The following is a 27,324-nucleotide window of genomic DNA, read 5'->3' as shown; positions in this document are numbered from 1 at the left end:
TCTCTCTCAATATCTCTCTCTCTCTCTCTCTCTTCTCCTCTCAATATCTCTCTCTCTCTCTCTCTCTCTCTCTCTCAATATCTCTCTCTCTCTCTCTCTCTCTCTCTCTCTCTCCTTGATCTTGATCTCTCTCTCTCCCCATCTCTCTTGATCTCTCTCTCAAATTCAAATAATCTTTATTGGCAGGACCAAATACATGTTAGCATTGCCAAAGCAGTTGAGGTTGTATAGGAAAAAGGGGGAAGGGTAATGGGTAATATAAAGGGGAATGGGCATAAGTCTCTGTAAAGGATTTTTAAGTCCTCAGTCTTTCATGTCCCTCTTAGTCGGTGACACGCTATTGGGCAGCTATCTTCACCATTTGCTCCTCCAGTAGAAATTGGAGTTTCCTCTTCTCTTCTATAGTGAAGTCCAGTATGAGAGTTGAAAATCTCTGGAAGTGAGTGTCCCTCACTCTCTCTCTCTCTCTGCCTTGATCTCGATCTCTCTCTCTCTCCCTCTGCCTTGATTTCTATCTCTCTCTCTCTCTCTCAATCATCTCTATCATCTCTGTCTCTATCTCTATATCTCTATTCCACACAGCCCACCTCAGGATCCTCCCTTCCGATACCTCCCACCTCTACGACTAAGCCCTGGGTGGTGAAATTGGCCAGTTGGTTGGTCTCTAGGCTGTTACTATATCCAAGGTTATTGCTGAAATTTTGCCTGCTGCATAGGACCAAGTTTTATTCACAACTATAATAATCCTCTTCACTTAGGATGTGTGCAAATTGATGGTAAAGTACTGTATGTGACATTGGTAATCATTTATGCCTGGTATTTTCTGACATGTCAAGTTCTTTTGACTAAGTGATTTTTTATTTTATTTTTTTGTGTGTGTGTGTGACTTTTCAGAAAAAAGAAATATTTTAATTGCGGGATCTATTGGCCCTTATGGAGCATTTCTTCATGATGGCTCTGAGTATACGGGAAGTTATGTCAAAGACATGAGTATTGAGGTATGTTACAGAATCTGTTTAACATAAACCAGCTGACCACCAACATAAACCAGAAAAAAAATCAGCATTAGTTTGCAATGAATAGTTCAGTCATTTAGAATGTTCCAAATATGTTGTAGATACACTAACAACAGAACTCATACACTGGTACTGATTATTGCCTTTTGACAGATGAAAACTATTTTGCAAAGTAGAGAAAGTAAATCTACTCCTTGCTCTGTCGCGCTTAGAAGACTTAAGATGATGAGATCCTGAGTTAACAGTCCAGACCCTGTAACCTCTAATGCCACAGTAAAATCCACAGATACATGCTTTTTGGTGGTCCGCAAAATGGCTCGTTCATGCTACCTGCATGGTAAAAGGCAGCATTTTACCATAGAGGAAGTGTTGGTTCTAGGTGACAGTGCCAGAACACTGTTTGTGTTTTTTTTTGTTTTTTTTCTAACTTTTTTGAACTGTCACAATGGGGGAGATTTACTAAAACTGGAGCATGCAAAATCTCGTGCAACTCTGCATAGAAGCCAGTCAGCTTCAAGATTTTATTGTCTACACCCCAAGCGGTTGGCATGCAAATACATGTATGGTCCTATTGACTTCAGTGGCGTATTTGGCAAGCTGCACTGCCTGCCAAAAGTAACTTGCTGAGTTCAATTTTCTGCACCACAGCTGTGAAAATGTGAATGGACCTGAGTGGCTGCAATGTTCTTTTGAAGGTAGGTATTCAGGGGGAGGTAAAAGCACACATCCACTTCCTGTTTTTAACACACTTGCAAACTAAGCCTGTGAGTTAACCATTCATAGCTCTTTTTGGTAATGTATTTTTTTTTAATATAGTATCATTTTATTATTAGAATTGACAGAACTATTCATACCACAGTAGTGTTCGATTAGACACCTTTAACATAGGGTGATTGAAAAAAGCAGGGGATCTGTGAGATGATCCTCTGCTGATCAGCGCAGATCAGGGGGATGACACATCCATGTCTGCTCAGTATCTACAGAGTGGACACGGACAGAGCCTGCTCTGTTCTATTGGCGGGCAACAGTAAACGGACTACATTGTTTATACTTGGCTACCTCTGATCCTCTCCTCTAAACAGAACAGGATGGAGTCCTCTCCTGTTTTTAGCAGGCCTGATCGGACATAAGTCCATTGACACCCGCCTGTCCATAGGGATGAACGGATCTTCAGAACGCCCATCTGAAAGGGGCCTTAGTCTATAGGTGAGAGCAGCAACTGATTTATATTAAAGGGGTTGTAAAGGCAGAAGTTTTTTTTTTTATCTTAATGAATTCTATGCATTAAGATAAATAACCTTCTGTGTGCAGCAGCCCCCCCCTCAACCCCCTAATACTTACCTGAGCCCCATCTCTGTCCAGCGATGTCCACAAGTGGCTCGGCCACCTGGGACTCTCCCTCCTGATTGGCTGAAACACAGAAGTGGCGCTATTGACTCCTGCTTCTGTCAATCAAAGTCAATTAGCCAATCAGCAGAGGGGGTAGGGACAGGCCACAGCTTTGTGTCTGAGTGGACACAGGCACCTGTAGCTCAGGTCGGATGCTCCCATAGCAAACTGCTTGCTGTGGGGGCATTCAATGGGAGGGAGGGGTCAGGAGCAGCGAAGAGGAGGATCCAGGCTGCTCTGTACAAATCCACTGCAACAGAGCAGGTAAGTATTTAAAAAAAAAAAAAAAGAGACTTTACAATCACTTTAAATACATTATTTTTGTATACCTAGATTATCTATCTTAAACAGCAAGGTTGCTGCAAATACGACATAATTAATAGACTTTACTCTTTCCATTGGTGCACAGTAGACTTTATCACCATATGTTTTAGAATCTGTTTCAAAAGCTATTAATGCTCTACTAGTCTACTAAGGCTTTAGTGAACTTGAAAGTCGCACAGGAAACTTTTTTTTTGTTTCTGGTTGCAGGAGTTAAAGAACTGGCATCGGGTACAGATGCAGTGCCTGGCATCTGCTGGAGTTGATCTGTTTGCTATAGAGACTATTCCTAGTCAAAAGGAAGCAGAAGCCCTGGTACAGGTTCTCAGGGAGTTCCCAAATTCGAAAGCTTGGTTGTCCTACTCATGTCAGGTTAGTGTGTTCTAATTAAAAATCCCCTGTAGGTATACATGGTGTAGCTTGTATCTGCATTTCATATTGCCCATTCTGTTTGCTGCTGGAGTATGTGGCTAACCCAAAACCTTCATCCTTGTGTATTGGGTTGTAGGAACATCTATTGCTAGAAGCATATTCTATGAGATCCATATACACGTCATCTTTGTAGCTATTCACTCAGAGTTTACCTTTATTTGAGGGTGAATCAAGAAAAGTAAATACCATGCTCCTACTTTGCTTCACAGTGGCTGTGTTGGCAGTGGTTGGGTGGGTTAATAGTAAGAAGATCTGGTATATTAATCGTTCTGGCAGAGTTCAGGAGATCTGGAAGGTTTAGTTATTTACTTATATAATTCTTTGAATATTTAGGAAACTGTATCAAGAATGTGCTTTTTAAAAAATAAAAATAAAAAAATGTATGTTTATTTTTTTTATTATGTAGTTATGTGACGCGTTTGTTTCTTCTGTTTCATTTAGAACATATCGTCTACCAGTTATGGAGATAAGTTTGAAGAAGCAGTAAAAGTTTCAGCAGCAACACCCCAACTGGTGGCCATTGGAGTGAATTGCTGTTCCCCTGATATCATTAGCCCCCTCCTATCTTTAGCCAACAAAAAATGCAGTCTACAGATCGACTGGATTGTTTACCCTAACAGAGGAGAGAAATGGGATCATGACCTGGGGTAAATTACTTTAGGAGCTGTCTTGTTTTCTTTAGAAAAAAAATATATACATAGGAAACCCCATGCAAAAAAAAAGTCCACACCAGACCATTATCTGAACATGCACCCCCTTTCCCCTCAAACCACATCAGGTTACTTGCCCTCAACATAGAGATGTACTCCCCCCCCCCCCCCCCCAGAAAAGCATGCATGTTGATGAGGACAAGGACCTCTTCCCCACATCTCTGACCCATTTTGTTGTCTGGGTATGGGGGGGCTTATTGGAATCTGGAAGCCCCCTTTAAAGTGGTTGTAAACCCTTACAAACCACTTTGACCTACAGGTAAGCCTAGATTAAGGCTTACCTGTAGGTCCAAGAAATATCTCCCAAACCTATACGGTTTAGGAGATATTTGCCCGAAGACAGCCACCGCTGTCTACGGCGCATGCGCCGTAGACAGCGGCGCGCAGGCGCACTGAGCGTTGCATCCTCGATAACAAAGATGCCGCGCAATGCGTCTCGGCTCCCGTGCACATGCGTGGGAGTGACGTCATCGCGGCTTCGCCACATGACAGCGGCGGACCTGCGAGACCCACCGAGAACATGGATGCGGCGGACTACAGGGGACAGCGGTGACTTCGCTGGCTCCTGTGTCAGGTAAGTGACACATAATGGGCTACTATGCGATGCATAGTAGTCCATTATGCTTTGCCTTTGCAGGGAATGAAAGAGGAAGTAAACTCATCAGGGTTTACTTCCTCTTTAATAATAAGGGGGCACCCAGATATGATGCACGAAAACGTAATTGTGCTACACATATTACGTATTGACGCTCACGCTGGAGTAAGAACAATAATTCTAGGCCCCTTGTGGTTATCTCTAAACTGATAAACTGTGTGTGTCCTAGGGCCAGGGCTGTGGGGGAATAGGCCTTTGTCCTCATTAACATGGGCACATTGAAGGCATGTGGTCTGGTAATGTTTAGGTGGAGGGGTGCACACATGCTCATTTTCCCTCCCTTCCTCCCGTCTGGTGTGGATTTTTGGGGGACCTAATTTTTATTTTTTTTGCAGGTGGGTGTTCCCTCCTAAAACCCATACCAAACCCAAAGGGTCTGGTATAAAATTTGGGGGGCCTTGTGCTTTTTTTTTTTCCATTGTAGTCCCAGCTTTGTAAGTGAATGGGGCAGGTGATGTCACTGGTTATTAAGGACTCGGCAGTGCGTGCACCTGACAGCATCCTTAACAACCACCTACAGTGGTAAGCTGTTATCTATAATCGCAGCAGTAGTAATACCACTGTTATACATGACGTTCAGCTACTTCCTCACGGGTAAGTGTTCAGGGCTAATGTGTGAACTTACAGTATGTTTGGACCAAACCTTAAAGTGTTTCTGAAGGCAGAAGATTTTTTTACCTTCATGTAAGCGGGGCTGCTGCACGCAGGTTTTTTTCATCTGAATGCATAGAGCATTCAGATGAGAAAAACCTGCGTGCAGCAGCCTCGCCCCCCCCATAAACCTGAGCCCCACCATGATCCAGCGATATACATGAGAGCCTTGGCTCTCCGGGGACCCTCCCACCTACTGGGCTAAGACAGCAGTGGGCATCATTGGCTCCCACTGCTGTCAATCACAGCCAATGAGAAGAGAGGAGGCAGGGCTGAGGCGGGAGCGAGCTTGCTCGGGTGCCCCATAGCAAACTGCTTGCTCTGGGAGCACTCGGCTGGAAGGAGGGGCCAGGAGCACCGGCGGAGGACTGAGAAGAGGAGGATTAGGGCTGCTCTGTGCAAAGCCACAACACAGAGCAGGTAAGTATAACATGTTATTTTTAGTGGGGGAAAAAAAACTTGCCTTTAATATCGCTTTAAGCTCATCCATACTCTACTTTTAAGCTCTACCCTACTTTTAATCCCAACTCCAACCAAAACCTTATATATGAAATTAATAATAAATGCAGAAAATATTAACAGGTGCCCTGATACTAAAGCGACTAATTAAATGAATGCAAATCACAAAGAATGTCAAAAAAGGAACCAAGACTACATACTGCAGATGAAAATATATAATAATATGTGACTAAATTAAATAGTGGTAGTGCTGACCCAATGCAGATAAGTAATGAATGAACGAAGGCCTGGCTCACAGTTTCATACCAAAGCTGTTCTATCGGCTTGAGGTGCAGGCCAGTCAAGTTTTTTCACCCCAAGCTCGCTCATCCATATCTGTATGGGCCTTGCTTTGTGCACTGGTCTAAATCATTTGGCCGAGAAGGGATTATGGTGTGTGTGGTTGTATTTCAAGGGTTGGGCTTAGTCCCTTAGTTCCAGTAACGGGAACTCTTAGGCAGCATTAAATTGTCCAAAATGTCTTAGTATGCTGATGCCCTAAGACAGCGATTGCGAACCTTGGCACTACAGATGTTTTGGAACTACATTTCCCATGATGCTCATGCACTCGGCAGTATAGTTGAGCATCATGGGAAATGTTGTTCCAAAACATCTGGAGTGCCAAGGTTCGCCATCACAGTCTTAGGGCATCAGCATACGAAGATGTTTTGGACAATTTCAGGCTCCCAACTTTGTGGGAACAGTTTGAGGTGGCCCCTTCCTGTTCCAACTTGACTGCGCACCAGTGCACAAAGCAAGGTCCATAAAGACATGGATGAGCGAGTTTGGGTGGAGGAACTTGACTGGCCGGCACAGAGTCCTGATCTGAACCCGATAGAACACCTTTGGGATGAATTAGAGCAGAGACTGGAAATCAGGCCTTCTCGTCCAAAGTTAGTGACTGACCTCACAAATGCGCTTTTGAAAGAATGATTGAACATTCCCATAGACACACTCCTAAACCTTGTGGACAGCCTTCCCAAATGTTGAAGCTATTATAGGGTGGGCCAAATCAATATTGAACCTTATTGACTAAGACTGGGAATTCATTTAAGTTTATGTGCGTGTAAAGGTAGGCGTCCAAATACTTTTGGTAATATAGTGTATTTTCATATGTGCTAAATATAGGGTGTCCAGCACACCTCTTTGGAGAACATAAGTCTAGTAAAATCAATGCATACATTTTTATGATGTACTGCCATGTACAGTGTATAGAATAAATGTATTTGCTGGATGTGTTCTGCTTGCAGAGTTGCAAATATTTTTGAGTAGCTATTAAAAGCCACCTGCTATTTTCTTACTTGAATAAAGTGTGTTCAAGACCAGATTTCATGTTGAAAATACTGACTTGTGTCACATTTTGTTGCTTGTTTAGCTGGCAAAGCGCAAGTAATGAAAAACCTCTATCTGCACATGCTCTTGAATGGTTCCAGTTAGGAGCTAAATGGATTGGTAAGTCTAAGTTGCCTTCTCTTACATTTTTTGAACTGGTTCCAAACTTTGCAACAACTGTATAGATTTGCTCAGCGCCATTCTAATAATCTTTTTAACAAATATTTGATTCCATGAATGTAGTATTGAGTATCTCCAACTATCATCTCCTTCATGCCCCTGAAGAAGGGATTTATCTTGAATCTACCAAAACGCGACGGGCCATAAAAGAAGTGCTTTTTGCCCTCATATACTATATATGGATATTATGTACTACTTTGTGTATGGTTGTTCTTGACTGTTACACTGTTTTATGAAATGTTTTGAAATATTGTGTCTTCAAAAGTTCGCCCCTAATGTCCCTTAGTACCAGGGGGTACTCATTCTCTTTAAATATATAATATATTTGGGATGGTGGCAACAATAGAGTTGTCTTTCCATAATGGTTCTCTTTAGATAAACAAAAAAAAATAAAATACACACATATATATATATATATATATATATATATATATATATATATATATATTCATATATATATATATTCATACCCATAGTTAAATAGTTTTCCCCATACCTGTTCTCAGGTCCCTACAGTTCCATCACGTAGGTAGCTCATCTCCCTGCGGAGATACTGATTACTCCACTTGTGCATGCTTTGCATCGGCAGTATGTGTATTTCTGGCAGGACTTGATGGCTCTGGTGGAGTGAAAACATATTGACAGACTTACCTGTTCTTTACAAATGGCTCAGTTAAATTATACATAAAGAGTTGCCTTCATCAAGCTTGGTTTTATTTAGTCCCACTCATGTGGTTCTTTTGACCCTACACACAATGCTGGCTAATTGAATTGAATATGTACAATTTTTGTGGAATAAAAATAGAAATAAATAGAAAAATAATTATATTTCTTCTTTAAAAGTTATAATTACAATTACAAAGCCTCCTTTGCATGATCTCTCACAAAGCTAGCCACTGAATATGAAGCTTTTACCTTATAATTGACATCGGGTTGAATTAACTGAACCTGGAGAGTGCAAAATCTGATGCAGCTTTGTATAGTAACCAGTCGGCTTCCAGGTTTTTTTTTTTTTTTTTTTTTTGTCAAAGCTTAATTGAACAAGCTGAAGTTGGAAGCTGATTGGCTACCGTGTAGAGCTGCACCATATTTTGCACTCTCTAGTTTTAGTAAATCAATCCTATTGCTGTAATAAAAGGGTTTGATGGAGATTTGTACTAAGCATCGTAACTATGTAATATAACCCTAATACAGGACAAAACAATCCTTTTTGTGAATTTTTTTTTATAAATCTGTTCATAGGATGCCCATGGCTATAATACTAATAAAGCTTAACAAATTAGGAATGCTGTTTAGCCTTCCCCAACTGTTGATGGGATTGAAAATGATCATGTTATAATAGGGGTGCATATATAAAACAAATATTCTGGATATATTATTATTATACATGATTTATATAGCACGCAGCAGTTTACAATGTATAGGGGGGACAACACAATTACCGTACAATTCAATACAAAAGGTACAGGAGGGCCCTGCTCATAGAGCTTACATTCTGAAGGGAGGGGGTGGTACAAAAGGTAATAGCTGCAGAGAATGATTTGATGGGGATGTATATACTCAGCTAATATGCAGATTAACAGCCAATTTAAAGCATTTGTTACCCCAACACTTCTTGTATGAGAACGTATCCTATTCTCTTTGTATTGTTTCTTTTATGTGAAATCCCTGGTGTTCCTACTAGTCCCCTTGCTTTCCTATTAAAAACTGACCACAGTAAGCAGGTGATCACACCATAGTCAGTTATCCTAGCTATGCTAGGAACTTAGTGTACTCTCCACCAACGATCAGACTTTTTTCCTGACACGCCCCTACTGCACAACCATTCACTGGGAAGCAGTGGCGTAACTAAAACCTGCAGGGCCCCGATGCAAGAAACCATGAAGGGCCCCCCTGAACCCCAGCCAGGGCCCTTCCCTCAGAGTCCGGCGGTAGAAACCCAGGGCGTGGTCACAGGTATAACCTTTGTGAGCCCTGTAGATCCACCCCTGGTATCCGTAGTTTTTTTTATTATTTTTTTTTATTTTTAGGTCCCCCATTGGGGGACTGTCCCTAGGCAGGATGGGGTCCCCATCCCCAGAAGAGATGAGGTCCTTTTCTCCAGGGCAGATTAAGTTACTGCCCCCAGGTGAAAAGGGGTCCCTGTCCCCAGGTGAGAAGGGGTCCCTGTCCCCAGGGGGAGATGGAGGGGGTATGTAATAGTGTGTGGGGGATGGGGTCCTCTCACTCACCATGACCAAGCTGTAGGCTGCGCACTCATCCATGTTGGCCTGGGCTCCATCCAGTGTGCTGGACGGGTGATCAGCATATCTCCCAGAAAGACCTTTCATCATCTGTGTATGACGGGGAGGAGGGGGCTGGCAGACAAGCCTGCAGTGTCCTCCGGAGAGCTCTCATAGGGCTGCACTGCATCTGTGTGCTTAAAGTTTGTTTACCCGGGAGAAGTATGCAGTGCAGTGTGGGCCGGACTCGGGTGGGGGAGTGGGCGGGCACTCTGGCTGGGGAGAACAGACATCGGACTGGGCGGCAATGCATGGAGCAGGAGAGGGGTACTCTGAGGAGCCGGCCGAGGACACAGGTCATGCGGGGAATGCACAACTAAAGAGCAGCCAGTGCGATAGTCGAGCATGGAGCTCTGCTAGTCACCCTCCACCTCCAGCCACCCGTGTGCATGGTGCACTGGTACCCCTAGCTGCCTATGCTGCTGCCGGCCATATGTAGAGGGGGCTGCATGGGCCCCTCTGCATCACAGGGCCCGGTTGCGGTCGCAACTGCTGCACCCCCTATAGTTACGCCCCTGCTGGGAAGTAAACGAATAGCAAAAAACTGCACTAAATCAAACTGCAATACAGAAACCAAAAAAAAAAAGCTGCAACATACCATGTGATATAAAAACATAGCATTAAAATGTAAATACAAAATGTTGTGCTAAAACAAAAATACAAAGAAATGATCCCCTTTCACCTAGATCAGTGAATGGCGATCCTTGGCACCCCAGATGCTTTGGAACTACATTTCCCATGATGCTCATTCACTCTGCAGTGTAGTTGAGCATTTTGGGAAATGTAGTTCCAAAACATCTGGGGTGCCAAGGTTCACCATCACTGACTTTAGATCCACAATGGTTCTAGTGATCAAATCTCAGTCTTTGATTTTTAAAATTAAAGTCCAATGCGTGATAATAACTTCCTATGGATACATGCATGTCGTGTCCAGACCTCCGCCAGGTGATCAAACACAAGGCTTACCGGACAGAATTGACCATCCACTACAGATAGATCAATTTAGGCATGTAGTAAACTATATCCAATGCTCCTCAATGGTGAAGGGCCATCACAGGAAAAACCTCCCCACACTATGATAACCAAGTACTCCACAGTATATATGTTAGGAATAGACAAAAAGACCTTGCATAGCATAATACCGTATGTAAAAATATTTATTGAACAAAGGCAATATTAACACTTGCATATCTTCCAAAAACAAAGCGCTTATTAATATCAATCTGCGGGTACAACCAGGATAGCTTCCCGATCGTTTCCAGCACCAAACGTAGTGACGTCACAACAGGCTTTGTCTTATGCGTTTCATCATACCTGATGTCATCTGAGGCCCCACATTTTTTTTTTTTTTTTTATATCTATACAAAAAATGTTTTTCCTTTCATTTCTATTTTTGACTAAATGGGTTGTTTTACAAGACGATCGGTTACAACTACTTTAATCCTTAGCAATATTAATAAACTTGTTTAATGACAATTTTACAATATCACTTAATATATTTTCCTTTTTTTACAGGAGGCTGCTGCCGGACCACTCCATCCGAGATTGGAAGTCTACGAGAAACTTTATTGACTAGAACTCCACACAAGCAATAAATATATTATAATATATATATATATATAATTATTTTTTTTTTTTTATTATTTTTTTTTTTTCCAAGTGCACTGTGAAAACTTTTTAATGCATTTAAGGATAGTAAAATGTGTTTTGGGTTTAGTTTTTACATGTTAAATTTCTATGAAGCAAATTACTATTTAACAAAGCTTACTTAGGAAAAAGGCCAAGGTAAAGATGATGTTGAAGAAGAATATCATAGAGGTAAGCTACTAAAAATCAATATACATTTTATTACACATAAAACATTATCATAGACACCATATTAAAAACACAGATATGCATAGAGTAACTTTCCAATAAATACAAAAATCTGTAAATCTGATGGATACATGTACTTGCAATGGGTCTACGCGTTACGCAGGATCCTCTACTTCTTCAGGACCATACATATATTGCAAGTGTGTTTATATACAGAGTTTCTTAATATCCTGAATCAACAAAAAAAGTAGAGTAGAAGAATATAGAATCTATCTTAGATGTTTCACCTGTCAGCCCATAGGATCCTGACCTATAAAGGTAGAAGTAAACATAAATATCCAATCTTTGCCATAGGAGAGGTGGATATGTTCTTAGCACAATACCAGCCTATGTGATTGTCACAGAGATGCCTGGTTTTCTTTGTATTTTGGATTTATCCCCTCTGTCTTAAATAGATATTGGGATTCACATTGTTTGGAGTATATTGATATACACCAGATATTTATTTTGCCCTCTTGAATATTTGTTTACTTCTGCATTTATAGGTCCTGACTATATCCTATGGGCCGTTAGGCAAAACATCAAAGACAGAGCCTGTATTCCTTGCCTCGGCTTTGATGTTTTATATTGAGTAAGAAACTCTGTATATAACACACTTGTAATATATGTATGGTCCTGAAGAAGCGTGGGATCACGCGTAACATGTAGACCTGTAACAAGTACATGTATCCATCGGATTTACATATTTTTGTATTTATTGCAAAGTTTCTCCATGCATATGTATGTTTTTAATATTGTGTTTATGATCATTTTTTATGTGTAATAAAATGTATATAGATTTTTATTTTGGTTCTGTTCTTATTTGGCATATTTAAAGTCCCACTATTCTTTTGTTTCAAAAATACCATATTCATGTATGGGATGATGCCAATGTGAACTTGAGATTGCATTTTATGACATGTCCTCTACCTTACAACTTTGTAAGCTACTAAAATGTGAATTATAAATGGATTTAAATTTTAAATGATCTAAGAAATATATTTTGACTTCCCGTTTTTCCTGTTTAAAGAGAAAAAATAGGGCATGCTTACCAATCTTACCTTTTTAAAGTATTTTTTATGCAAGCTTTACATATTTAAAGAAGAACTTCAGACAGTCCTGGAAAAATGAAAAGTCTGCAGCTACAAAAACTGGAGCTACTGACTTAATTAATAGACACTCACCCGCCTTAAGCCTAGTACACTATTCGATTTTTTTTTTTTCATTCAACCTGGTGGTCTGAACAAAAAAAAAAAACTGAAGAGTTTGGGAGGTGCCACTGTACTAACTATGCGAGGTTAGTACAGCAATCTCCCCCACTTGAGCTATTGTGTTCTGACAGGGGGACGCACCACCCCACCCCACCCCACACTGGCTGGGAACACTGCTCAGAGTTGGGCTAGTATGCAATGTCACTTTAAATCTGAGGGGTAGATCTGAAATAAGGGGAAGCTCTGCTGATTTTATCATCCAATCATGTGCAAGCTAAAATTCTGTTTTTTATTTTCCTTGCATGCCCCCCCTCGGATATACAGCGATTTTACTTCCAAGTTCACTTCCTGTGCAAAGTGGATTTGCCTTTAGTAAATAACCCCCAATGTCTTGCCCAGTGGAAATCCAAATAAGAGTAGGAAGCTCAGTACTACGAGCCAATACTGAACTGCAGCAGTGTAATCAGGTCATTTAGGGCCGGTGTTGATGAGCTTTGAGCTTGTGTCATTGGTATCAGTTTGACAGCAGTTTAAACAAGGCTTTTGAGATCAATCGTGCATTTGACCTCATTCTGAATCAGCTTCAAGCAGGCTTTTGCATTTGTATAGACTTGTATGGAAATTAATATAAAAAATAACTCTTAAACAGAACAAGAGACTGTTAGCACAGGGCCCTCTATAGTACTCTATGAACAGGTAGCGTACATAAACAGGAAATTGTGGTGTCGCCTATGCTGAGTAGCAGAGGTGTAGTGTTTGGAGAGTACTGTAAACATTTTGGAAGGTGAAACCACCCTCTTACAACTATGTACTCTATGGAGTTGTCATCTGTTTTTTCCCAAACTTTGGAATCACTCTTAATTTCCACAACATAGGGAGTCAAGCTAGATTTCCACTTATGCAGTGCTGGAAACGCTATGAGTTGATGTGGTTCAGATGTGATTGTAATGTGTTTTTTATGCGATTCAGATACCGCTGCAATTTATGCCTCTCTCTTGGGAGGTGAGGAAGAAAGCAAAGACTTGCAGAAAACTTACTGGAATCATGTTACTTTAGGACAGATAAGCGCTCTTCATGTGTTTTCCATTTAAGTCCATGGAGCTAAAAATCACACAGCACTAAACCCACACAGGGCCCTTTTTAAAAATGCATCAGATTTTCAGTGCATATATGTGAACGACCTCTGCAGGAAGTTATTTCACTTGTCTTGTGATCCCATGCGTTCTAAAACGCATCAGTGTGAACCACGGCTTACAGCAAACAAAGGTTTGGCCCATAAAATGACAGCATGTTGTTGATTGATTACAAAAAGAATATAAATGTTGACAGACTGTAATTATTACCCAATGATAAAGGTGGTCCCCTGGAAGAAAATATTGTGATTGGCCAGCAGCATCATGCCATACAAGCAAGTGCCCACATCCACTCATCCAATTGATGATCGTGAACATCAGGCAACAATTACTGATGTTTCAGAGGCTTAGGAAATGTAGGGAAAAAAAAACACTCATAAGAATGGGGTTTTACATTTTATGAATTTGATAAGAAATCAGTGATACAATAGCAATTAATGAAGTACAACTATAAAAAGTAGAAAATAAGTTTTACTAGTAAGCAAAATCATTTTCCTGTTCTACGTAGAGTAAATAAGATTTTCCAGCATTAATAACATGCTGTACAGTTTGGTATAATAAATCTATCTTATCTCCTACCTGAAATATTTATAAAATGTCCCATTCAAATCAGTAAATGAAAAAAAGAAACCATTCTTCAGGATCCTATCAGAAGATTTGGGGATGAAGAATGGCGAGATCTTTAGTCAATAAACCATGCAGATCAAATCCATTACATACTTGATACAATACCATGCTAACTTACATCTTTATAGAGATAATATTCTTTACACACCTTAACTGTTGTGTCCCAAGGGCAAAGTCAATGCAATACTGAAATTATATCACTACACATGTGCTTATGCTAAATATCTGATGGGTCACTGTCAATGGCTGGATGTCAATTCTAAAATCATAGCGGGAAGCTTTCTATAAGCCAGTGATCAACCTATCAAATAATAAAGCTTTTGTAAATATATAGAAACTTTCTCAAAAGACCAATTTTATTTTCCAAGGTATTTATAAAAATTTGGAGAACTAGAGTTTTATATTCTAGAATAAGCAGAATTTCAGTAACAGATTTAGTTACAGAAACTACACCTGAAAAAGTGGATCAGCCCTTAAAAATAAGTCAGGCTTGTGTACTAGCACAGGAATTGAATAAAGTCCTTGTCAGCTTGGGTTGGCGAGGGTCTGCCATTAAAACCCCTTTCACACTGTGCCGCCTAGGGCGTCAGCGGTAAAGCGGCCGAAAAGGGGTTAAATCCGCCCGCAAAAAAGCCAGAGCAGCGTTTTGCTGGCGGTATTGCAACGCTGCTCCATTGATTTCAATGGGGAGCAGCAGTGGAGGAGCGGTGATTTCACCACTCCAAAGAAGCTGCTGGTAGTACTTTTTCTGACTCCCTGCCAGCGCACCGCTCCAGTGTGAAAGCCCTTGGGCTTTCACACTGGAGTGAATGGAGCTGCTTTTTTCATGCGCTATGCAGGCTTTATTTTTAGCAATGTAGCGCCTGAAAAATGCTCCAGCGTGAAACAATCAAAGTTTTATCTTTAACTGCACATTTAAGTAAAAAATACTTGCTATCAATCCGATGTATCCCTTGTGCATCTGGCTGTCGTTTACTTCAAATCCACCCCCCACTATTATCTTCCAGAGAAGCATGGGTTAATAGATCTGAAGGACCAGTCGTTTGCACATCCAGATTGCCAACTATGCCCCTTTCTGCCCACCTCCTCCATTTATAGAAGCTGTATTAGTTTTTCATTCATAGAAATCTATGAATGAAGGAGACAGACCTTTCATTCATTCATAGAAGCTATACTAGTTTCTATGAAAGGGGGGGGCGCGCAAGACAGGCTGCACTCTTGACGTGTGCCTGTGACAGGTTCATCAGCACCCCCACGGCACCCAAAGATTGAGGAGTTGAGGGGGGGGTCACATGAGGAAGGTTTCATTTAAACAAGTGCAAGCAGCATAAGGAACACATCAGATTGATAAGTCATGTCCCTTGTTCCGATTTTTTTTTTTTTTTACTAAATTTAGGCTACATTTCCTTGCTTAAATTAGAAGCTCCAAAAAAAAAAAAAAAAAAGTGTTTAGAGAGGAGCTCCAGTCTCCTGTGTAAAAATGAAAAGCCAACAGCTACAAAAACTGTAGCTGCTAACTTTTAATAAACAGTCACTCACCTGTCCCATTATTCAGCGATTTGCCCACCCCAGCCGTTTTTACCTCATCTTCTGTCTTCGGTGCCAGCATCTTAGCTGTAGGCACCTGGGTGCCTGCAGTGCATCGTGAATGGTCCCGCAGTCTTCGGGGACATGTCCCAGAACAGTGCTGGGAGGGAAGAGAACTTCTGCTTTAGATGACCTAGGCCAGTGGTTCTCAACCTCAGTCCTCAAGTACCCCCAACGGGGGCCATGTTTTGGGGACTTCCCTTAGATAAAATAGCTCTTATTAATACCATGTCATTGATAATGATTTAAAGCAGGTGTGCAAAGGAAAAATCTGAAACCATGGCCTGTTGGGGGTACTTAAAGACTGAGGTTGAGAACCACTGACCTAGGCGATCGGAGCGTAAACCTATCAAAATCTGGTACCCACCCCCTCCCCCCCTCCAAATGTGCCACTACTGAAAGAGGAGTGGGGGGAGGAGATCTTAAATCGGAACTTCCCCTTTTGGGTGGAGCTCCGCTTTAAGAGTCGGAGATTTTGGAGATAACTGCTGCTATCTATGCAAAAGCAGCAATCTCAGTTGGACTCCTCCCCCCTCCAAGGTCAGAAATAGTGCTCTCCAATCAGCATATGCTTTGATAAATGGAGAGTTCTAGATCTAACTAGGTTGGGTGTTTGTCTAATTGAGACAGCGGTTTCACATAGCTAGCACGGCAGCACTGCATCTTCCTGTCCTTAAACACAGATATGTACTAGTCCTTAAGCTATTTTAGGCTAGCCAATTAAAGTAACCCATTTATATAACACCATTTTCTGCACACTTTAAATATGCAGTTAAAATGTAAACTTCAATTAGGCTTTAATAATAAAAACTTTGAAGGTTATATAGAAAATATGTTGTGTGAATGTCCTGGCATTCGCAAAAAAAAATAAAAAATCCCTGTAATGTTTGTAAAATGTGTCATTTTCTATGCATTTCCTATGATCGTCTGCTCCATCTAGTGGCCATAATGCAACATATTCTTGATAGCAATATTTCAGGAAAATACCACTATGTCCACTAAATGGAGCTGATGATCATGGGAAATGCATAGAAAATGACGTTTTACACATAGTACAAACATTATAGGGATGGTTTTCATTGTTTGTGCAATTACTAAAACATCCCCACAGCAAATGCTTTTTAAAAACACTGCAGGGAATCTCTGTACTGAATACAAATCTTGACAAATGCACGTTTAGCAAAGCATCAACTGATGATTATTGTGTCACTTGGCCAAGTGTCAGGTATGGATGGCATTGCAAAGTCTGCCCGTCACACTTCCTCCCTCCACACCCCACTTTCAGTTGTGAAACCACACTTGTAAAGTGAGGACAGTCTTTAAAGATCACTTTAAGTGTTTTTTTTTATTAGATTAGGCCATAGGTTTCCTAGATTAGATAGTGATTTTGTTTTCCAACAGGCTGCCCATGGGAGTTTACCCAGCTTCATGGATTTGAGGCAACAAAGTCTTTGTTATACATACAGTATCACAGTCATGACCACAGTATTTCAACATCATGAGCAGCTTACACCAATGTGTAACAGAAAATGAACAAAACAAACAAAGAAGAGGTACATGCGTGGTGTTTATACCTCTAAAACACAAGTTCATCATTCCAACACTATTGCTGTGAACTGATAAAATAGCACACATTTCTAGTAGAATATTAATTTGCAATGTTGACTTTCAGGTCAGTCAGTTCCATCACCATCTGTATCGCTTTCTGGGGAGCCACTGCCTCGTCTCTCACTGACGTTATATATTCTCTTCCATGCAAGCTCCTGCTGAAAGCCAGTACTGAATGACCTTCCCAGGCGTCCGTGTTGTTTCTTTGTCACATTATCTTCACTTTCCGATTTAGGAATTCTCCTTGTTTGAGCTGGAGGCTGGGGGTCAGGTCTCAGGTTGCCAAGCTGAAAGGTCCATGGACCAAATCTTTGCCAGCTGAGTCTTTGAAAAGCCATGATACAATGGAGATTTCCTCCAGTCTGAAATAAGATTACATTATAGATTTAAAAAAAATAACTTAAATTTATGGTGCTTAAAGTGATTGTAAAGTCTGTTATTTCTTATTTTTATATAGAAGAAAAAACAAACAAACATGTTATACTTACCTCCTCTGTGCAGTCACAATCATCCTCTTCTTGGGTCCCTCTTAGGCTCTCCTGGCCCTTCCCTTCTATTGAGTGCCCCCACAGTAAGCAGCTTGCTATGGGGGCACCAGAGCTGAGCTGCAGCTCCCTGTGTCCATTCAGACATGGAACTGCAGTTCTGCCTTCCTATGGTGGCACACCTGAGAAGAGGAGGAGCCAGGAGCAATAATAGAGGATCCCAGAAGAGCAGGATCGGGGAAGCTCTGTGCATTTTTTTTTCCTCACTGGGTAAAGCCAACTCTTTTATTCCATCATTAAAAAGGCATAGAAACAGATGCTAATGCATTTCACACTGCTGCGTGCGATCCATGTTTCTCCTCTCATGATGTGGTTGCTGTTCATGCTTTTACAATGATGGAATAAAGAGTTGGCTTTACCTAGTGTGCAGTTATCCCTGAAATACTGTATTGAACTGGTGGTGGTTAGCTGAACCTTCACCTTGATGACTATCAGGTAGACTGGCCAGGAACTGACTTGGTGTTACATTTGGTTTGTCTCAGGTTATACTACCACCTACAGAAGTTTGGGACATACAGACAAATTGTAAGCCAGCCCCTCCTTTACCCAACATGCCCTTTTCTTCAGCTCTGACAAAAGTAAAGATTTTAAGTTAGCTCTCACAATTTGTGGAATTTTTTCCCCTCGGACTTCAATCACGATTTCTTTTGTGGCACTTTTGTTTGAGTTGGTCACTACATAGCAACTAACCAGTTGCTGTTTCCTCAACAATAGCTTGAGACCACACCCAGATGCTGCTGGACATGCAGGGCTAGCCTGGAATGTGACCTGTGAGTACACCTTGGTACTGTTTTAGCTACAAAACACTGGGTCCAGAGCATTGTCACAGCCCCAGGTGTGAACCAGTCCTTGAAGGCTCACTTAGGCCAGTTAAGCTGAAGTACCAGGTGCTACCTCGCTATTTTTACACTGGGTACCATTTCAACATTTTGCAGAGGTAAAGGAATTAACTGCAGACATAATCTTCTAGGTGGATGTCTGCATGTGCTCTTTCCCATCATTCAGCCTACAGCAGCCTTTATCAACCAGGATGCAGTGGCACTCTGAGGTGCTGTCTGAGTTCTTCAGGGGTGCCTTGGTAAAATGCCTAAAAACTGCCCCAACAAAGGCATGCAGATTGATCAAGCCTACATTTTACACAGAGTACTGGGTTGTTAATACTTTTAGTACTGCAGCATTACAACACTGACACTGAACAGGGCTGCCAACAGATGTCATCTGTTGCCATGGAGTACGTTTGGCACTGACACAGTGGTCCTAGGTTTTACCCTCCAACCCTGCCAACCTCCCCTGCCTTTTTTTACTAGTGTCAAGGCTATGCTGGCTATGTGAGGGCAATCAACTGAGGAAGAAATGCTGGTTAATAGCTGCTTTAGCTGGGTTCTTCTGCAAAGCTGCATTGAAGCGGTCCAGAAATTTTGACTGTGAGCCTGTGACGATTACTTCTGAAGATCTGAATATTGTATTAGGTACAAGGCAACTGTGTATTACAAACTACTAACCACAAAAAAAACTCAGCTTTTTTTAACCGATCCTAGATCAATAACAAGTACAGGGAGCAACTTAGCCTGTGGTTTAGGAGCTCCATATCTGCCTTCATCCATTCGTGCCAGCATAAAGTGGTATCATCCCATTGCTGCTCCTGTGGATTTCCGGTCTATTTTCACTGCCCGGGTACGTGATTTAGTCACTACTGGCTGCCTGAAACACTAATCAGCATTAGCTGCCTTAGTTTGTACTTGAAGCTTTGTCACACATACATTATCAGAGTTGTCCTCAGTGTCTAATGCAGCTCTGTTGAGTACAGTCGAGGCCTCTCCCCCACGTCAGTTGTGGACTTCGTGACCGTTTGTGCTCAAATACTGGTACACACCGCCCACAGAAGTTCTAAGCATGCTCCATTGCCAACCCCTGCAGAGTCTATCACCGACCCTCTGAAGCCCCTAAACCAAACCAGGCCCGTGGCCCATTACCATCTCTGTTTCAGAGTCCCAACAATCAATTACTAGAGAGACTGTTTTAAGGCACAGCAGTCTCCTGCAGGCGATTCATACAGGAGGCAGTTTTAAACCTTATTATTGCAGTGTGTACTACCCTGCATATAGAGGATCAGCCTGCTGTTCCAGGCATTGGGTCTTTTAGAGGCCCTACAGCTGAAAGAGCGTCCCACTATATTTATGCCATTTCTCTATGTAGATGAAGATTTCTGGGTCCTTCCAGGAAATTAACTTCTAAATTAGTGGTCCATTCCCACCGTGGACACACCAGTGATCCACTTTAACAAGCAGACCACTAAGCAGGTTGAAGGTATGCTCACTTTTCCAGATTGTATCGCTAGACAAATTCCCTCCTTAATTCCCAGTTTGATTTATTTAACGTGACTCTCCATCCTATGTTAGCGTTATAGTAAAACCCAACTCTAAGAAAATTAAAAAAAGCCACCCTTGCAGTGGTGGATCCCTCATATTGCACTGGTTAAATGCTCATTTAGTCTATAGGTAGAGGATTAAGGAGCAAATACTAACCTTACTCCAGCAGGGTCCCTCCAAGGCTGTGACTGGTCCCCTGCAGCCTGCTCTGTAAGCTTTGACCGACTTTGATCTCACTTCAGCCTCCTCAGCATTAAATATTCCGGGCACCTGTACTGTATGTGATGATGCAGAGGCTCCAGCCACTCCTCTGCTGAGGTAGCCCCTGTTTCACAGAGGGGTTGGAGCAAATGATTGGAGCTGTGTTCTTATGCTGTGAGGACTTGCTTTAAGCATCTAAACATGCCTCTCATTGGACTAATATCTGTACACATGCTTGGGAAGCTGATGTCGCATCCGATTTGGTTTACCTTTGAAGGACAACATTCCTTAGGACCTGCTCTTGACACCATCATTAGCAATGTCATAGTTCACCAGAGCATGCTTCCGCTTCAACATAGGATGACTGTGGTGGGGTTGGAGGAATTTAACCTCTCCCCTTCAATTAGCAGTAAGTAAAGATAAGCATTTGGAGCCTGTCTCTCACATATGCCATAGGGTTTGAAGTCAGATAACCACTCTGTTAACCCTTCTGCATGAAGCCAAAGCTGTGTCCCTTCTGTAGAGAGTAGACATCTCCCTCTGTCTCTCCCTGAATGGTGGTCTCCACACTGCAGAGTGAGGCAAGGGTTCTGCATCTGGATGCTTCTCATCTTCTACATAGTAGGAAGCATCCATTGCTGGATGACCCAAGATCCTCTCTCATGGGCATAACAGCAAGTGCAGTGCAAGTGCTGCCTTCATGGGACCTGATCACCGGAAGCTGAACCCTCATTCTCATATGGCCGATTGCAGCCTTTTGAGGAAGCTCCTTCAGATTCCTCTCTCATTTCTGTTCCTAGTGAGGTGAATGTTTAGTGAGATCATGAATCCAGGCCCTCACTCCTTCACTGAGCATGCTTCACCGTAGTGGGTTAGGTTGGATGAATCTTAGAACCAGGTTTATTTGGATGAAGGTTAGTCAGGTTTTTGTTTGTACGATCACTGAAAAACCTTCAGGTGTATAAGTGGATGAGGTTTTACTCATCCTTCTGATGACAAGTGCCCCAGTCTGTGTTGTGGCATACCCTCATCCCTGTCTACACTTTTATAGGCAACTCTAGGGCAGCTGACTTCTTTCAGTCAGCGTGACTTAGTAGTTGGTACCCTTGGATTTTTCCACATGCCTCAAGGGTCATTTAGATGTCGGTTGAGATAATCTTAATATCTCGCTGCAAGATTTGTTGTCTGAGCAGTCAACCTCTTTTCCCTAAATCCCGAAGATTAGTAATATGAAGCTTGGGCCTTCTGATGTTGACCAGCTGTTTGATTTTTGTTTTTTTTATTGACCTGTGTTGATTATCCAAGGTTCCCTCAGGTTATGATGGGATTTTCCCAGTGGCTTTTTCCACTGACCTCATCTCATGTTGGTCGCATTTTCCTCTTTTGGGTTCTTGTGCTGTTCCACCTGTTTTGGGTGGATTTGTTGGTTCTCACAGCCTTGCTGTCTCAGTGTTCTTTAGGCTCTGTTCTCACTAGTGCGACTCCGAAGTCACACATTTTTCAGTGCGACTTGTTACACTATATGGCAGTGATGGCGAACCTTGGCACCCCAGATGTTTTGGAACTACATTTCCCATGATGCTCTTGCACTCTGCAGTGTAGATGAGTATCTTGGGAATTGTAGTTCCAAAACATCTGGAGTGCCAAGGTTCGCCATCACTGCTATATGGCATTCAAGTGGCAAGAAAGTTCATCAAAGTAGTGCAGTAGGGATGAGCACCAGAAACTGCGAACAGACCTAAACTTCGTGTGAACTTTAGAACCCTATTAAAGTCTATGGGACTCGAACGTTCACAATCTAAAGTGCTCATTTTAAAGGGTAATATGCAAGTTACTGTCCTAAAAAGTGTTTGGGGACCTGGGTCCTGCCCCAGGGGACATGGATCAATGCAAAAAAAAGTTTTAAAAACGGCCGTTTTTTCAGGAGCAGTGATTTTAATAATGATTAAAGTGAAACAATAAAAGTGTAATATTCCTTTAAATTTCGTAGCTGGAGGGTATCTATAGTATGCCTGTGAAGGGGCGCATGTTTCTGGTGCTTAGAACTGTCCCTGCACAAAGTGTCATTTGTGCAGGAAAAAAAGTATTTTAAAATCACTTGTGGCTAAATTGTCGGCTCCCCGTAATACAGAGAACATTCAATGAGTGTTCTCTGCATTAGCCGACAATTCATTCATTGATAAAAAAAAAAGCGTGGGGGTTCCCCTAAATTCAATTACCAGGCCCTTCAGGTCTGACATGGATATTAAGGGGAACCCCGTGTCAAATTAAAAAAAAAAATTGACGTGGGGGCCCCACTAAAAATCCATACCAGACCCTTTATCCGAGCACGCAACCTGGCAGGCCGCAGGAAAAGGAGGGGGGGGACGAGAGAGCGGCCCCCCCTCCCTCCTGAACTGTACCAGGCCACATACCCTCAACATTGGGAGGATGCTTTGGGGGTCTGTGACCCCTCAAAGCACCTTGTCCCCATGTTGATGAGGACAAGGGCCTCATCCTCACAACCCTGGCCGGTGGTTGTGGGGGTCTGCGGGCGGGGGGCTTATCAGAATCTGGAAGCCCCCTTTAACAAGGGGACCCCCAGATCCCGGCCCCCCCTGTTTGAAATGGTAAGGGGGTACCCCTACCATTTCACAAAGAAAGTGTCAAATGGTTAAATAAGACAAACACACTTTTGAAAAATTCCTTTATTAAAAATAAAAATAAATAAAAAAAAAAAAAAAGATTCCAGCGGTGCTAATCCACTCTTGCTATTCAGCGATGGATCTCCGGGGTCCAGCAATGGATGATCATATCCAGCAATGGATGATCATATCCAGCGACGGGGGATCTCTGTCCAGCGTTGTCCATACATCCTTCTGTCTCCACTGCGGAGATCCCAGCGCTGACGTTTCTTATATTAGGAGGGCGGGGCCACCCGTCACCTGACCCCGCCCCTCTGACGCTGGAGAGGGAAGCCAGGGGTTCCCCAGTGACGTGTGGGTGACCCCGCCCCCTCTGATGTAACGCAGGTTTCCGTTACATCAGAGGGGGCGGGGTCACCCATACGTCACTGGGGAACCCCTGGCTCCCTTCACCAGCGTCAGAGGGGGCGGGGTCAGGTGACGAGTGGCCCCTCCCTCCTAATATAAGAAACGTCAGCGCTGGGATCTCCGCAGTGTCTCCGCAATGGAGACAGAAGAAGGATGTATGGACAGCGCTGGACTGAGAGATCCGTCGCTGGATATGATCATCCATCGCTGGACCCCGGAGATTCGTCGCTGGATAGCAAGAGTGGATTAGCACCGCTGGAATCTTTTTTTTTTTTTTTTTTTTTTTTTTTTTTAATAAAGATTCCAGCGGTGCTAATCCACTCTTGCTATCCAGCGACGAATCTCCGGGGTCCAGCGATGGATGATCATATCCAGCGACGGGGATCTCTCAGTCCAGCGCTGTCCATACATCCTTCTTCTGTCTCCATTGCGGAGACACTGCGGAGATCCCAGCGCTGACGTTTCTTATATTAGGAGGGAGGGGCCACTCGTCACCTGACCCCGCCCCCTCTGACGCTGGTGAAGGGAGCCAGGGGTTCCCCAGTGACGTATGGGTGACCCCGCCCCCTCTGATGTAACGGAAACCTGCGTTACATCAGAGGGGGCGGGGTCACCCACACGTCACTGGGGAACCCCTGGCTTCCCTCTCCAGCGTCAGAGGGGCGGGGTCAGGTGACGGGTGGCCCCGCCCTCCTAATATAAGAAACTTCAGCGCTGGGATCTCCGCAGTGGAGACAGAAGAAGGATGTATGGACAACGCTGGACAGAGATCCCCCGTCGCTGGATATGATCATCCATTGCTGGATATGATCATCCATTGCTGGACCCCGGAGATCCATCGCTGAATAGCAAGAGTGGATTAGCACCGCTGGAATCTTTTTTTTTTTTTTTTTTTTTTTTTAATAAAGGAATTTTTCAAAAGTGTGTTTGTCTTATTTAACCATTTGACACTTTCTTTGTGAAATGGTAGGGGTACCCCCTTACCATTTCAAACAGGGGGGGCCGGGATCTGGGGGTCCCCTTGTTAAAGGGGGCTTCCAGATTCTGATAAGCCCCCCGCCCGCAGACCCCCACAACCACCGGCCAGGGTTGTGAGGATGAGGCCCTTGTCCTCATCAACATGGGGACAAGGTGCTTTGAGGGGGTCACAGACCCCCAAAGCATCCTCCCAATGTTGAGGGTATGTGGCCTGGTACAGTTCAGGAGGGAGGGGGGGCCGCTCTGTCGTCCCCCCCCCTCTTTTCCTGCGGCCTGCCAGGTTGCGTGCTCGGATAAAGGGTCTGGAATGGATTTTTAGGGGGACCCCCACGTCAATTTTTTTTTTTAATTTGATGCGGGGTTCCCCTTAATATCCATATCAGACCTGAAGGGCCTGGTAATTGAATTTAGGGGAACCCCCACGCTTTATTTTTTTTTTTTTTTTTTTTTTTTAATCAATGAATGAATTAATTGTCGGCTAATACAGAGAACACTCATTGAGTGTTCTCTGTATTACGGGGAGCCGACAATTTAGCCGCAAGTGATTTTAAAAGACTTTTTTTCCTGCACAAATGACACTTTGTGCAGGGACAGTTCTAAGCACGGGAAACATGCGCCCCTTCACAGGCATACTATAGATACCCCCCAGCTACGAAATTTAAACGAATATTACACTTTTATTGTTTCACTTTAATCATTATTAAAATCACTGCTCCTGAAAAAACGGCCGTTTTTAAAACTTTTTTTTGCATTGATCCATGTCCCCTGGGGCAGGACCCGGGTCCCCAAACACTTTTTAGGACAGTAACCTGCATATTACCCTTTAAAATGAGCACTTTAGATTTCTCCCATAGACTTGTATAGGGTGTTCGCAGCAAATTCGAAAAGCCGGAACAGCCCAAATTGTTCACTGTTCGCTGAACAGGCGAACAGGCAATGTTCGAGTCGAACATGAGTTCGACTCAAACTCGAAGCTCATCCCTATAGTGCAGGGACCTTTTTTGAATTAGCAGCAATTAGAAAGGTTGCCATTGAAATACATAGTTTTCAACTTGTCATGAGACTTCACGTTCATTTTGCATGACAAGTCCCACTAGTGAGAATGGAGAATTAGTGACATTTCCCTTGGCTGTGCCCTGGTATAGACCACCAGGTTGATCCTTTGTTGCCTCCCCTTGGTCATGGCTGTTCTTCTCTTTGCTAGGGCTTTACCATCTGCCCAGGTTTGGGCATTCAATTACTTTCGAGTTACGTAGGGTTCCCAAACTTCTTGGGACTGTTGCCCACTCTGCAGCTGGACTGCTTTTGATGTCCCAATTTTTCCTGAATTCCTATTGCTCTCAATGTATAAGAAAGAAAATTGGATTTTTGTACGTACCATAAAATCTCTATTTTTATGAGGCCATTGGAGTAAACCGGTTCCACCCCACTGTTTTTTTACTGGCCCTGTGTCTTGCTTGCTTTACAAACTAAGGTATGCTGGATAGAGGAGGGGTTTGGCTTGTCAGTGTCCCCATCACCTGTAGGCTGCAGTATAACCTAACTGTTTTTGAATTCCTTTATCCTTTAATGGACTCCAAATAAGTACGAACGTATTAACCAGAAATCTCTCTGCTGCCTGTCTCTTTGAAACTAGCTTCACTTTATTGGGGATCTGACTACCCTCTCACATGCTAGTAATTGTTTTTTTCCCACGTGCATGATTCAGTGTAAACACAGGTTCCCTTTATTCATCATCAACATTCACCTTGCTTTACATCAATTGCACAGATAATGCGATTTAAGCCTACACATTGAAAAAAAGTCATAGGGAAACAGAAGGAAAATGTCATGGCCCATACACACAGTGGGTATAGAAAATAATTACCCCCTTAAAATTATCAAATTTTAGTGATTTGCGGCCTGAAATGGAGACACCGTTTTTTGTTTTTTTATCCAGCTGTATTTACTAGTGCAACTTATAACATCTAAGTAAAGGATATAACACCAACATGTCAGGAAAAAAAAAAAAAAAGTCACCACCTCATGTCAGTATTTTGATTACAGCCTTTATACTGTTGGAATATGTCTCTACTAACTTTACACATCTAGAGACATTGCAATATTTGCCCACTCTTTGCAGAACTGCTCAAGTTCAGTTACATTTGATGGCAACTGCGGACTACAGTCTTCAATTCATTAGGATTTTTAAATAGAGTTACATAGTAGGTGAAGTTGAAAAAAGACACAAGTCCAACCTATGTGTGTGATTATATGTCAGTATTACATTGTATATCCCTGTATGTTGTGGGTGTTCAGGTGCTTATCTAATAGTTTTTAGAAATTATCAATGCTCCCCGCTGAAGCCACCGCCTGTGGGAGGGAATTCCACATCCTTCCCGTTCTTAAAGTAAAGAACCCTATATTCAGTTTAAGGTTAAACCTCTTTTCTTCTAATTTTAGTGAATGGCCACATGTCTTTTTTAAATTCCATTACAATTATTGCTTCTCTGGGCTCTCTCCAGTTCCAGCACATCCTTCCTGAGGACTGGTGCCCAGAACTGGACAGCATACTCCAGGTGCAGCCGGACCAGAGTCTTGCAGAGTGGGAGAATTATTTTATCTCTGTAGTTAGTCCCCTTAATGCATGCCAATATTCTGTTTGCTTTGCTTGCAGCAGCTTGGCATTGCATGCCATTGCTCAGCCTGTCACCTACTATGACCCCCAGGTCCT

At 42.6% G+C, this 27,324-nt stretch overlaps 2 protein-coding genes across 2 annotated transcripts in view; one reads left to right on the top strand and one right to left on the bottom strand.

Annotated features, from left to right (window-relative positions):
- The window catches only part of LOC143983355 (betaine-homocysteine S-methyltransferase-like), a 24,497-nt gene extending 13,421 nt beyond the window's left edge, over positions 1-11,076 (top strand). The window contains 5 exon segments of the mRNA XM_077482927.1: positions 895-998; positions 2,937-3,098; positions 3,600-3,805; positions 7,048-7,124; positions 10,982-11,076. Coding sequence (XP_077339053.1) covers positions 895-998; positions 2,937-3,098; positions 3,600-3,805; positions 7,048-7,124; positions 10,982-11,061 — 629 coding nt within the window. The 3' untranslated portion in view covers positions 11,062-11,076.
- A 2,969-nt stretch (positions 11,077-14,045) lies between these two features.
- The window catches only part of BIVM (basic, immunoglobulin-like variable motif containing), a 38,459-nt gene continuing 25,180 nt past the window's right edge, over positions 14,046-27,324 (bottom strand). The window contains exon 10 of the mRNA XM_077482926.1: positions 14,046-17,848. Within this exon, the coding sequence (XP_077339052.1) occupies positions 17,552-17,848 (297 nt within the window). The 3' untranslated portion in view covers positions 14,046-17,551. The remainder of the gene's footprint in view (positions 17,849-27,324) is intronic.

This window comes from Lithobates pipiens, unplaced genomic scaffold (genome assembly GCF_037356315.1).
Source record: "Lithobates pipiens isolate NorthernLeopardFrog02 unplaced genomic scaffold, aLitPip1_a1.2 Scaffold_16, whole genome shotgun sequence".
NCBI classification, from domain to species: domain Eukaryota; kingdom Metazoa; phylum Chordata; class Amphibia; order Anura; family Ranidae; genus Lithobates; species Lithobates pipiens.
Note: the sequence above shows the minus strand (reverse complement) of the source record. Positions and strands in the feature narration are given on the sequence as shown.